Here is a 14,944-nt window from a genome sequence, read left to right as displayed (position 1 = left end):
TGCAACCTCAAACCCACCATAGTGCACCCATTTCCCTCTAACCATTCCACTTGTCAAATCCAAATGAAATTTTAGCAATACAGTTGAATTCTGTGATTTTTTTCAATAAGGTATCCAATCCTTTCTTCGTTTTTGCATACATTTTTTACGTCATCCATATCATTAGGTGCCAAACCGTAACATTATCCTCTGAATCAAGTGTAAAACCTTCATTCTTACTGTTTAGCATACTAAACAAGGGGTTCATCGCAAAGCAGAACTGCATGGGGCTAATGACATCTCCTTGGAATATCCCTCTTCTTATATATTTTTTTTTACTTTTTTTTTAACCTCTGGGTGCCCATGCCTGAAAGGGATTCGAACCCGGGACCTCTGGGTGAAAGTCCTAAACACTACCACTTGCGCCACGGAGGCCTGCCCTCTTCTTATACTAATCTTTTGCATCATGACTGGCCTCTGGCTTTGCTTCTGTAGGCTAATGGTTGTCGTCCACTTTTCCATTAGATACTCTTAGCATTTTAATATTTGAGTGTCAACGTTATATAAATTCAGTAATTCCAGAAGCCAAGAATGAGGCACACTAGCAAAGGCCTTCTCATAGTCGATATATAGGGATTTTTTATTTCTTTTAGCAACTCCAGTTATGGCTGAATCAGAAATTAACTTCTCTTTACACCCACAGCTTTCCCGCTTTCAGCATTTCTATTCTTTGGCTATTATTCCATTATGACTGAAGTGTCTTTTTTGTTTTTCTGCCAAGACTGCTGTAAAAAATTTATAGATTGTAGGGAGGCATGTTATTGGCCTATATTTTCCTGGATGTGGTGAAGGGGTAGTTGTTTTAGGTAAGAAGGTGTGTTATTCCAATGGTTAGAAATTTAGAGGCTATGGCTGGGTGGTGAAGCAGCTTAGGTTGAAGACCTCGGTCAACTGCGAGTGAGCCGCTGTGAACTTTTTGAGCCAGAAGTTCTGGATCCTATCCAGTCCAGGTGCTTTCCAATTCTGTGCCTTTCTCAGTGCAGCCTGAACTTCTTGTTCGCTAATGGTAGAGTCATACATATGGCGCACATTCTTTCACTTCTTTTTTTCTCATTTAATCCACCTTGCACTCCGTTTATGTTCACAGGTAGTGGACCATCTATTTCCCCAGAACTCTTCCACTTCAGATTGACTTAGGTAGCCTGATGCCTAGTTCCATTCTTTAGTCACTTTTTCTTTATCTGTCTGCGATTGGGTATGACGGTAAAATAGCGGTAAAATGACATATATAGCAGAGTCCATTATCTCTAAACTATGAACGGCCGTAATTTAAATCTGAGGATATCGTTAACTTTCATAATTATCTAATTGGTTTTTAATATAGGCAGGGGTTTTTAATATAGGGGACGTTTAATCAGGTCACTTCCATCATACAACATGTGCAGTTCTTCAAATACATTATTCTCCTCATTATTTGGTGTTTCTTCCTATGGCTCACTCAGTACGCTGTTGTACCTGTCTTGTGATCTCTAACCATCATTCCCAGTACCCCTTCACCTCTTTTTTGATTTGTTCTATTCTTTTCAGTGATACTCTTGCCTTAGTCAAGATAGACCGATGTTGATCTATAATACTCTGGACAGTTTTGTTGGCAAGTTCAGGAAAGTGTTCCAAAACCATTCTATGGATCTCATTAAATATGCTAGTGGTTCCTAGTCTCTATTAGGTGACATCAAATAATATATTCGTTCATATTATTGAACCATTTGGTTCGACGCCATGTCTCTGTCCTCTGAGCTGAGAAGAAATCTCCTCAGTAACATCAGCAACAGAGGTAGTTTCGTTTTCGTTTCTTGTGGTACCAGAACGTGGAGGGACGCCACTCGTTCATCCGCATCTACGTTGGGGGAGACGTATTGGTGGTTCCGAAGGGCATCGCCCGACTAACCCGACCGTCCCGGTTATTAAGAATTGCTATTTGATTTTCCATTTCAATTATTTGTGGGATAAGCTCTCACGAGCAGGCTTCCGACAACCCAAACACAGCCGCCCGATACGGGTACAGACGCTGACCGGAACGCCGCCCACTATGAGAACTGAGAACAAACGCGTCCAGACTTGTGTTTCTGTTCTGATCCGTGAGTGGTATTTTATTTCCCACCTATCCCAGATAAATGTGGAGTGTTTCCCAATTCGCCACTTGAGGAAGCACTCAATGAGGGACAAAAACCCCTATACGGGTTATTTATTAAACAAATAGGCTAAAGCATCATACTTGTAAGCCTTAGAGAAGGGATCATACAAAAAAGAACCCAATACAGAATCAAACAAATAAAAAAAGAAAGAATAATATAAAATTAAGTCAATTCACTAATGAGAATTCTAATTGGTAGCCAATTTTTAATTTATTTAACCATTTCAAGCAGCATATTAAAAAATTAATATAAAATTTGTAGCTTATTATTTAACTAAAAAATTCATAGTCACAAATATCTTTCCCTAAATCTATAATTTTAAGATTGACCCGAAATTTACACAACATGCCCTTATAAATTATATAGTTTTATTACAACTTCTATCTGTATTATTGTATTTATAATACAACCAGCCAGCCAGTCGGGGCTCGCGTTGCCAGGGGGCTCCGCCCACCGGTCACTTGCAGTGTTCGTTACTCTTATGGTTGTGAGAATAATACTGATAAATAACAATTAAGGAATTCAGGCTTTATAGAAACCTGAAAAGGAAACTAAATTACAAAAGATAGAATAGTAATAACTCTGGTAACTCAAATACGTACACCTTTGACGACGAAAGATTCATAATTTATTATTGTTTTCATGATGTCAAAAATATAATAATGAAGTAAAAGGAATAATCTTCTTTTTTTTTAATGAATATCTTTAATGTTCAAATTCACCCCCAGACTTCGATCTATGTCTTAAAACCTTCCTTGGGATGATACGAATCTACCCTGCAAATCTGAAAGCAATTGGTCAGTTGGCTTTCGCTTTATGCTATTACAAATGAACAAGCTAACACACACACACACACAAACGTTCGGCTATATATAAGATAGCTAGTTATTGCTGCTACCTTCTATTTCTTCCAATTTTTTCATACTAAATCTTTGTGAGAACGATATTTTATAGTAAGAAAAATAAATTACATAATGATAAACATGAAGAAAGATAAAGAGGTTATAATCCCTCTGCAGTAGGATTGAGTAAGAAAAAAGATAATGTGCGATAGTACAATAAGGTAATGTAAAGATAGTTTTGCGAACATGGCACAGTTTGGTACAATAACTATTACATATAATTTTAAAACAGCTTACCAAATTCCAGATTAATTTCCTCGAGCGCTTTCGGCTATTTTGCCATCTTCAAGAGGAATATAATTATGATTAAAATTATAAATCTACCATAACTGAATTATATACATAACAATTGATCATCATTTTATTATTCATAAAAAGTTAAAGTTTAAGTCTAAGTGACTACGTCCGTATTGTAATAGTTTCTCAGTTGTTATCACAATATTGATACACAATTTACCACAAGATAATTTACTGTTATTTATTAATTGATAACATAATTTATCACAATTACAATTGTTATCTCAATTGATAACAATTGAGGAACTATTACAAAACGGACGTAGTCACTTAGACTTAAACTTTAACTTTCGACTAATAATAAAATGACGATCAATTTTTATACATATAATTCAATTATGATAGTTTTATAATTTTAATCATAATTATATTCCTCTTGAAGATGGCAAAATAGCCGAAAGCGCTCGAGGAAATTAAACTGGAATTTGGTAAGCTGTTTATTTTAAATTATATATAATAATACATATTACTTTCTTAAAAGGGTGATCAACAATATAAATGTTAGTGCCCTCTACAGACTAGAATCTTTCAAAACGACTATTAGTTTTTCGTGAATATTAACGGGTTTTTTGTGATCCTTGTGGTCGGTCACTTAATGGAAAGCTGCTGTAACTTACTCGATAAGTAAAGCCAGCTGTAACTGCATCTATGATGGAGCAGATGGTTTCCGAATATCATATTCTCCGGATCGATTGATCCCCAACAAAAATCGTAGTTAAAAATGTTTGTCTTACAACAGAATTCGAGAAGGGTTTATCAGAGCATCCCTAGAGTGAGAATGCTGATTGCGTTTTGAATTTTTTTTTGTAGCTACTCAACTAGAATTATGGACAAGTAGTTAACCCTCTCCACAGCCCACTACAACACATAGGTAGCAAGAGATTAGTCTGACCTATTGAGATGGCGGCTATCGACCCATAATTCTGATTTTCTACTGCCGGAGATTGATAATGGTGATTGTACTCAATAGTTTAATCGTGCAGGTTATTAATATTGCAAGGCTTAGCAGGAAGCACATGATCGATTAAATATCACCAAAAATAAGCACGGGTTCCTAAGAGCAGATATCGTTTGGTACACTGTGTAAACGAAGTCCTTATGTTTGTGCTGCTCAGGAAAACCTACAAGGATAAACTCCCTTATCCATTGCAATAAAAAAATTTGGAATGCTTTATGGTATTAATTTTTTAATATTTCTTTAGTTTAAATAATAATAGTTAATTGTTTATATTTTGTAAAAATAAATCCAAAAATTATTTTTCTCTTAGTCATTTTTTATGTTGCTTTTGGCAAATAATGTTTTTTTTGGGAACGATGAATCTCAATTTAAACATTTTCAACTATATACATTTTATTTTAAAATTATTGAAAAGAAAACATTATACTTCAAAATATCATGGTTCAAAATTTAACTGCATATTCATAAAAATATTCTGTAAAATTAATTTTTTAAATTATTTCATTGATGTACTGTTTAAAATACCTGAGCGATAGCTGAACGAAGGTTGCCTCTTTGTTCAAGTTTTTTATTATCAGAAGCAGGACAGTCATTTGTTTTTACGTGATCAGGGTTCTTGATATTACTATTATCATTCTGTTGTGTATCCATATTGATTATCCAGTTTGAAAATCTACAACAATAAACAATAAATTGAGTGTATTTTATGAAAACAATCATAGCAAAAATATAGTTATATAATTATGAAAATTTAATCAAAAGTAAAGAAAGTTTATTTAAAAATGGATTAAAATTTACCTCAGCGATACTTGAGTTAAAAGAAAATACATATAGAATTCAAATCGGATTCTTCCAGGTAACAGACGTTTTTTTGCTGGAGATATCGACACATAAGATTGAAGCTTGTGCGGGGGATGTGGAAATGGAATTTTGTAGCGTATGAAAAATGCCTTGACTGACCGGGATTGGAACCGGGGACTTCCGGATGAAATGCCGAGACGCTACCACCCCACCACGGAGATATTATCCTTTGGCAAATATTTAAGTATTCTAAGGTTTAAATGTTAATTATCATTCATTAAGGTAGTTGAAACAAACATTTAATTTGTCTGTTTCAATCACGTTTTTTGTTATCGGTGTTACGGAGAAATACCATTTACGTTCCCCCTCTAGGGTGTGTCGGACTCGCACTGGTTCGGCTGTTAAGAGCCTATGTGTGCCTGCACCCTCTAATTCACCGTTCCTTTCCACCCGGGACCAGTTTTGCAATTAAGTATAGCATAACCCCGGGTGTGTCAAAGCAGGGAGGACCAGGAGTCCCACAGCTTCATCGCCACCGCCCACCCGTGCAAGCACGGACAGACGACGGTTCCACTGAGGGCTGTACCCCCCGCACACTCCGACTATTGATTACTTCCGACTACTGCATTACGATCTATAACTGCAACTGCACTCACCTTGAAATTGATATTCACATACTTGTATATCAGTGGACACCTCAGTTGGGATATTGGTACTACTCGTCGCTTGCTCAGGGGTTACCGGAGTCCTCCCGTTTGAATACCACCGCCCATCTGTGTAAATACAGACGAATGGCAGCTCCATGAGAGGCTGTCTTTTACCTCCTTGCATCCTGCTCCTTCCTATGCAGCACTCTGTATATAAAGCTGGACACTGCGGAGAATTTATCACTGTCTGTTAGCATTACTCCAATAACATTGACTACGTCTATCTGACCAGTAATCACCATACATCTTCTTCTTTCTCTTTCACATCTAACGCATTGGAAAAAGACATGTTCAGCTGTGTCCCTCTGACCACATTATTGGCATTCCGGATTACCTACCTTCTGTCTTCCGAACAGGTAGACACTTTCAATCACGTTAGTGGAAATTTATTCCATCATTTTGGAAATTTATGTGTGTTTTAGATCCTTTCAAGAAATACGCCCCTCCTAAATATTCGTAAAAAAGTTTCCGAATATCATTATTTCAGCAAAGAGCAGCATACACAATTTAGTTTAAAAAAATAGCGTACATCAAACGTAAAAGGAAATAGGGAATCTTCCGTTAGAATTCCAGAGGCCATAGCCGATTTTCAAAGAAGAATTCCCACCGATCCAAAAAAATCTATATGCAAGTTATGACAACTAAGTGATGTAAAATACAGACCTTGCAGTAAAATTCTTCATGATTTAAATTTGAAACGTATGGTGTAACGACTGTGCAGCAACTTAAGAGAAGAAAATATCTTGATTATTTCAATTGGCTTTTCAAACACATCATCCAAGATAGATAGACCCGATACTGCATTTAATTTCAGACAAGTAATGATTTATTTATCTGAGCATGTCAATTGTACAATGATAATCATCCAGCACCAAGTACTGGATGACTGAAAATCCTTATCAGATGTTTAAGCGTTCGCTTCACCATGAGAAAATTGGTGTATGACGTGCTGTTTCTAGAATCCTATAGTGGGGCGAATATTTTTTGACTGGACAGTCAATACAAAAGTGTACCGTACAATTTTCGAAGAATTCTACCTTTAGTCAACAGATTGTCTTGACTAGAGCTTCTTCCAACAAGACGGAGCAACTTATCACATCAAACAATACACTAGTAAGAGTTCATGTGACTTTTACAGAAGAACGAACTATCGGCAGAGTGCCTCCGCGTTCCCCACATTTGTCTAGTAGCGATTTTTCCTTTCGGGCTATTTATTATAATATAATAACTGAGCCCGAATATAATCACTCGAGCACAACAGTGCATCGCTGCTCGATTCAAACATCTTTTGTGAAAAAATATGATGTGGACACCACATGACTTCCTTGTACGCCTATTAAATTACATATTCACAATTTTAAAAGTATATAACATTTTATTTTACGAATAACTTCTGATTTTTTCATATTTTTTTTATTTTTTATTTTTTATTGCTATTATTGAATTATTATTTATCGTAATTTTTTTTACAATCGGAGGTTAATAATTATTAATAAATCAATACATTTAAATTAAAAAAGGAGATGAAGCTGATTCGAACCGATATGCCTTTCTCTTGTAAGATCTAAATATTTCATTAATTAAAATTTTATTTTGCTATACCTCTAAAACCAATGAAAATATGGAGCACTTATGATATAAAAGCTCTTAATGAGGGCTTATTACTGCAGTTAAGAAAAAGTCCAAAATCCAGATTTTTTTTGGATTTTAGGCTTTTTTGTACAATTTTGGTTCAGTCAATTGCAATCAAAAGGGGAGATGCACAACTAGATGTTTCAACAGTCCTAAATCCAAAATTCAACATCCTACGGCTAATCGTTTTTGAGTTATGCGAGATACATCCTCCTCTATGAATCATGAGACCTTGCCGTTGGTGAGGGGGCTTGAGTGCTCAGGGATACAGAGTAGCTGGACCGAAGGTGCAACCATATCGGAGAGGTATCTGTTGAGAGCCAGACTAAGGAATGATTCCTGAAAGAGGGCAGCAGCTCTTTCAGTAGTTGTTAGGGGCGTGAGTCACAATGACTTAAACGGCCGTATCAACATCACTCAGTCCTCTGAGTACTGCGCAGCTGAAAGCAATGGAAAACTACAGCTGCTTTTTTTCCAAGAAAATGTGGCTCTCTGCATTTTCACATAGCAACAATGGAGGCGCCTTCCTTGGTAAAATATTCCGGAGGTAAAATAGTCCCCCGTTCGGATCTCCGGGTGGGGACTACTAAGGAAGGGGTCACCAGAAAATTAAAAAATAACATTCTACGAGTCGGAGCGTGGAATGTTAGAAGCTTAAAAAAGGTTGGTAGGCTAGAAAATTTAAAAAGGGAAATGGATAGGGTGAATGTGGATATAGTAGGAATTAGTGAGGTTCGGTGGGAAGAGGAAGGCGACTTTTGGTCAGGTGATTTTAGAGTAATTAACTCAGCGTCAAATAATGGGAAGGCAGGAGTAGGTTTCGTGATGAACAAGAAGATAGGGAGGAGAGTGGAGTATTTCAAAACGCATAGCGATAGAATCATTGTAATAAGGATAAAATCAAAACCTAAACCGACAACGATTGTTAACGTTTATATGCCTACAAGCGCCCATGATGATGATGAGGTAGAGTGTGTATACGAAGAGATTGATGAAGCAATTAAACACGTAAAAGGAGATGAAAATTTAATAATAGTTGGAGATTGGAATGCAAGCATTGGAAAAGGCAAGGAAGGAAATATAGTGGGTGAATACGGGCTGGGCAAAAGGAATGAAAGAGGGGACCGACTTATAGAGTTTTGCACGAAGTATAATTTAGTAATTGCCAACACCCAATTTAAAAATCATAATAGAAGAATATACACTTGGAAAAAGCCAGGCGATACTGGAAGGTATCAGATAGATTATATCATGGTTAAGCAAAGATTTAGAAATCAACTCGTTGACTGCAAAACTTACCCTGGAGCAGACATTGATAGCGACCATAATTTGGTGATAATGAAATGTAGATTGGGGTTTAAAAACCTGAAGAAAAGTTGTCAGATGAATCGGTGGAATTTAGAGAAGCTTGAGGAAGAGGAGGTAAAGAAGATTTTTGAGGAGGACATCGCAAGAGGTCTGAGTAAAAAAGATATGGTAGAAAATGTAGAAGAAGAATGGGAGAATGTTAAAAAGGAAATTCTTAAATCAGCAGAAGCAAACTTAGGCGGAATAAAGAGAACTGGTAGAAAACCTTGGGTTTCAGACGATATATTGCAGCTGATGGATGAACGTAGAAAATATAAGAATGCTAATGATGAAGAAAGTAAAAAGAACTATCGGCAATTAAGAAATGCTATAAATAGGAAATGCAAACTGGCGAAAGAAGAGTGGATTAAAGAAAAGTGTTCAGAAGTGGAAAGAGAAATGAACATTGGTAAAATTGACGGAGCATACAGGAAAGTTAAGGAAAATTTTGGGGTACATAAATTAAAATCTAATAATGTGTTAAACAAAGATGGTATACCAATATATAATACGAAAGGTAAAGTCGATAGATGGGTGGAATATATTGAAGAGTTATACGGAGGAAATGAATTAGAAAATGGTGTTATAGAGGAAGAAGAAGAAGTTGAGGAGGATGAAATGGGAGAAACAATACTGAGATCTGAATTTAAGAGAGCATTAAAAGATTTAAATGGCAGAAAGGCTCCTGGAATAGACGGAATACCTGTAGAATTACTGCGCAGTGCAGGTGAGGAAGCGATTGATAGATTATACAAACTGGTGTGTAATATTTATGAAAAAGGGGAATTTCCGTCAGACTTCAAAAAAAGTGTTATAGTTATGATACCAAAGAAAGCAGGGGCAGATAAATGTGAAGAATACAGAACAATTAGTTTAACTAGTCATGCATCAAAAATCTTAACTAGAATTTTATACAGAAGAATTGAGAGGAGAGTGGAAGAAGTGTTAGGAGAAGACCAATTTGGTTTCAGGAAAAGTATAGGGACAAGGGAAGCAATTTTAGGCCTCAGATTAATAGTAGAAGGAAGATTAAAGAAAAACAAACCAACATACTTGGCGTTTATAGACCTAGAAAAGGCTTTCGATAACGTAGATTGGAATAAAATGTTCAGCATTTTAAAAAAATTAGGGTTCAAATACAGAGATAGAAGAACAATTGCTAACATGTACAGGAACCAAACAGCAACAATAACAATTGAAGAACATAAGAAAGAAGCCCTAATAAGAAAGGGAGTCCGACAAGGATGTTCCCTATCTCCGTTACTTTTTAATCTTTACATGGAACTAGCAGTTAATGATGTTAAAGAACAATTTAGATTCGGAGTAACAGTACAAGGTGAAAAGATAAAGATGCTACGATTTGCTGATGATATAGTAATTCTAGCCGAGAGTAAAAAGGATTTAGAAGAAACAATGAACGGCATAGATGAAGTCCTACGCAAGAACTATCGCATGAAAATAAACAAGAACAAAACAAAAGTAATGAAATGTAGTAGAAATAACAAAGATGGACCACTGAATGTGAAAATAGGAGGAGAAAAGATTATGGAGGTAGAAGAATTTTGTTATTTGGGAAGTAAAATTACTAAAGATGGACGAAGCAGGAGCGATATAAAATGCCGAATAGCACAAGCTAAACGAGCCTTCAGTAAGAAATATAATTTGTTTACATCAAAAATTAATTTAAATCTCAGGAAAAGATTTTTGAAAGTGTATGTTTGGAGTGTCGCTTTATATGGAAGTGAAACTTGGACAATCGGAGTATCTGAGAAGAAAAGATTAGAAGCTTTTGAAATGTGGTGCTATAGGAGAATGTTAAAAATCAGATGGGTGGATAAAGTGACAAATGAAGAGGTATTGCGGCAAATAGATGAAGAAAGAAGCATTTGGAAGAATATAGTTAAAAGAAGAGGCAGACTTATAGGCCACATACCAAGGCATCCTGGAATAGTCGCTTTAATATTGGAAGGACAGGTAGAAGGGAAAAATTGTGTAGGCAGGCCACGTTTGGAGTATGTAAAACAAATTGTTGGGGATGTAGGATGTAGAGGGTATACTGAAATGAAACGACTAGCACTAGATAGGGAATCTTGGAGAGCTGCATCAAACCAGTCAAATGACTGAAGACAAAAAAAAAAAAAAAAAAAAAAGCGAGATACATACGTACGTACAGACGTTACGCCGAAACTAGTCTAATTGGATTCAGGGATGGTCAAGATGGATATTTCCGTTGAAATCTGAAAACCGCCATTATTCGCGATCACAGTACTTCCTTTACTTCGTACAAGGAAGTAATTATAATAAAAAATTTTAATTCTTAAAAGTTTAGATTAAACTTTAATTTTATACGAATTTAAATACGATGTAAGCTACTTATACCATCGTCTTGAAGTCTGTGAATTTATAAAACGTAGTAAAATTATAATTTAAATTTCAATTAATTTTTTACTTTTTAAGTTATTGCAAAATATTAATTTAGTTACTTTAACTGCCACTTATGCTTACGGTTCAACAACCAGCGAGGTATATTTTTATCACAATACTTACCTGTCTCTTATTTTCTTTTTAGCCTCCAGACCATAAATAAAAGATATTACTTCAGACAATAAATGAAGATGATTTGTATGAATGTAAATGAAGTGTAATCTTATACAGTCTCAGTTCGACTATTTCTGAAATGTGTGGTTAATCGAAACCCAACCACCAGAGAACATCGGTATCCCCGATCTAGTATTCAAATCCGTATAAAACTAACTGCCTTTACTAGGATTTGAAACTTAACCTTAGAACTATCGACTTCGAAATCAGCTGATTTGCGATGCTGAGTTTACCACTAGTCCAATCCAGTGAAAATCCCTATTACCTATTTTTTTATTATTATCGGTGTTAAGGAAAAATACCATTTACGTAACTCCCACAAGTGGGGGAGTGTCGGACTTGCACGGGTTTGGCTAGATGTTATTACTAAGAGACTATCTGTTCCCCCACCCTACCGATTAAAACTCCTAATTTTCCGTTCCTCCCCATCCGAGGTCGGATAAGCAATTAAGCATAGCACAACTCCGGGGGTGCCTTTGAGCTCGGTCAAGATTCGCCGTGCATCATCACCATCGTCCATCAACACAAGCGCAGATGGTTCCGTAGAGGGCTGTCCGTCAACCCTTCGCTCTCCGGTCTTGGAGAGCCCTGAGCTCAGGACTTTTAATTGCGTAAGTTTATAACGTTTAATAGTACCTGCCTCGGTCTTTTTTCACCTTTTAACTTTTATCTCTTATTTTGAACCCAATCTAACAGACCCTTGGAGTCCCTGGCCGCTCAATGGAACCGGTACACCTAGGTATGCCGACCCTCGCGATCGGGGCTATCCACCCATACCTACGTTAAAATGCGCCGACTCACCGTATCCTTGTCGCGTAGCACTGCTATTTCATACTCAGTCACTAACTTCTAGGGATCCGGTGAAGCAATCATGTATGCTATCAATATTTCATATTACAACATGTTGATAAATTAGTAATCAAACTCTCTGTCCATAACGACTTGTTACCTGTCCTCCAACTGTCTTGCCAGGTGTTCAAGGTAATAATCTTAGCCTCCGTCTTTCTCATACTCTGATATATGTCCATTCTCTCCCTTACCTGTAACTCTATCGGAGGAACCGACGCCAACATACACGCAGCCTCGTAGGACACCATGTGATATGCCGAAACGACGCCAATAGTGACCCACGATGGACACACCGCAATCTGTTCAGATTCCTCTTAATTCTCACAGCGGAACTCCAAACTTGGGAGCCGCGTACAATAAGGTGAAAATAACAGCCGACATTAATAGTCTTCTTTTAGAAACCCTAGGCGCAGCCTGTGAGGTCATCAGCACCTTCAGTACCCCAAGTGTCTCTATGCCCTGTTGTAACTCTCCAGCATATGATCGCTAAATCTGCAGGCTCGATCTATGATGACCCCCCCCCCCCCCAGGTACGTAAGCCTACTCCTGGCCTGTATTTGATGACCACCTACTCTCAAAACTATGAACCCAACCTTCCTCCTACCCGTGGGGGTGAAGTATTCGCACTTGCCTGATGTTAGCTCTAGGCGGTGTTTGCCCATCCAGGCGTCTATTAACCCTGCCACGTTCTTCAATCTCAACTTGTGATTTACCGTTTACAAGGACGGAGAGATCCTCTGTGTAAGCCATGGTCTCAACATCTTCAGGTAAAGTCAAATTACGAACACCATCGTACACTATTACCCAGAGTAGGGAGCTCAGCACTGATCCCTACGGGACCCCCTCCCAAACTTAAATGATTGCCTTGTGTATCCACAGTGACCCATCTGTCACTTAGATATTCACAAATCTGCCTCTGTAAACATACAGATGGTAGTCCTTTCTCTCTTAAACATTACATTATGACATTAATTAAATTAGGACACTATGACATTGCGAGGTAGGGACCCGAATACATTACGGACGTCTAATGTAATAAACAACGGCATACCTCTTATCCTCCAAGTCCCTTGTTTGACCCGACCAGCCCAATTTGTCACCTTTGCAACCGCCTGGAATGTAGAGCGGCCACGACAAAAACTATATTGATTAGGGTGTATGCCGACGCCCGCATCAAGTTCCTCAATGAAGCGGGACCCCAGCATTCTCTCAACGGCCTTACCCATATTGCTTAATAAGCACAATGGCCGGTACTCCATATTAATCTCATCTTTGGCATGTTTAGGTAGGAACACTAATCGCAACTCCTTCCAACATTTAGGAAGGCACTTGTTCTCTAAGCCATAGTTCGCAATATCAGTAATTTCCCATGTTATCCTTCTTACTAAGCTCTTTAATACAGCAGCCGGAATTCCATCAAGTCCAGGACGTTTATGATATCATAATTTAAGGACAGCTACAGTGACCTCCTCTTTCAAAAAGCGCTTTGGTTCACACTCAACCATCTCCGGTCAGATGATTGACCAGAAACGATTCCCCCTCATCTTCTCGAAGAAAGAGTCTTTTTATCTGTGTATTTGAGTTATCCTCCGTGAGGACAGGCAACCTTCTACCAGGCTTCTTCATCACTATCTGATATATCCGTCCCCATGGATCAGAATCTAACTCGCCGCACAGTTTACGCTATTTATTCAGTTTTGTTTGTTTTATCTCATAGTTGAGAGTGCGCCTTCCCTCCACATATCTAACCACCTCTTCCTCGTATTCCTCGCCTCCAGCTCTTCTCAACCGTTGTTTACGACGTTTCAGCCTCTGCAGATCTTGCCTCATCCTTGCGATCGTTTCCGTCCACCAATAAACCGGATGAAAACCACCAGCAACCTTCGGTAAATGCGCAATCTCATAGATTATCAAACTTTGTAATACTTCTGGCGACAACCTCCTCCCTTCGCATAACTTCCTAACAACCACCACTAGCTGCTACCACCATTTCCACCTGCCGTCGAGTCAATCTCGAAGGTTTCTGACATTCGATCACACAAAGCGAACGATTTTCTATTTCTAATATCGTAGCCAAATGATCACTGGCAGTCTCCTCTTGTAGGACCCTCCAGTTGCATCTAGAGTGGTCCCATCTACTGTTTAATATTTTAGGTCAAGTACTGTGCGTGCCCCCCTGACTTCATATGTAGGTGTATCATCATTTAGGCAATAAAGGCCAGTCGCCATCATAATTTCGGTAAGAACCTCACCACGTTTATTGGTATATTGGCTGCCAGCCATAACGGCCTTACTGTTTAGATCGCCCATCAAGACGACCTTCTTAGGTGATCTAACAATTGTATCTTGAAATCTCTCCATTTACGCTTCAAATTCTTAAAAATCACAGTTGGAGCTGACGTACGCCCCTACCAACAAAATTTCAGGTAATTCCACGGCAATGGAAAACTAGCAAAATTATTCCAATTTGACTCGCTTCTTAGCATGTAGTCTATTGTTGTCTCTGGAGTTATACCTGTTAGTGCCTTACTATGTCTAAGTGTGTCCCACCTATTGCACTCAAAAAAGGTGTGCTCAGCATCATCTATCTCGTTGCAGTAGTTGCAAATTGGCTCTTCTCTCTTGCCTATTTTGTGCAGGTAGTTATTGAAGGAACCATGTCCTGTAAAAAACTGCGAT

At 37.8% G+C, this 14,944-nt stretch overlaps 1 protein-coding gene across 2 annotated transcripts in view; it reads right to left on the bottom strand.

Annotated features, from left to right (window-relative positions):
- The window catches only part of LOC142321413 (facilitated trehalose transporter Tret1-like), a 57,215-nt gene that overhangs the window by 29,829 nt on the left and 12,442 nt on the right, over positions 1-14,944 (bottom strand). For both annotated transcript variants that reach the window (XM_075359492.1, XM_075359485.1), the window contains exon 2: positions 4,857-5,004. In XM_075359492.1, coding sequence (XP_075215607.1) covers positions 4,857-4,982 — 126 coding nt within the window. In that variant the 5' untranslated portion in view covers positions 4,983-5,004. The remainder of the gene's footprint in view (positions 1-4,856; positions 5,005-14,944) is intronic.

Source organism: Lycorma delicatula, chromosome 1 (assembly GCF_047948215.1).
Source record: "Lycorma delicatula isolate Av1 chromosome 1, ASM4794821v1, whole genome shotgun sequence".
In the NCBI taxonomy this organism is placed as follows: domain Eukaryota; kingdom Metazoa; phylum Arthropoda; class Insecta; order Hemiptera; family Fulgoridae; genus Lycorma; species Lycorma delicatula.
Note: the sequence above shows the minus strand (reverse complement) of the source record. Positions and strands in the feature narration are given on the sequence as shown.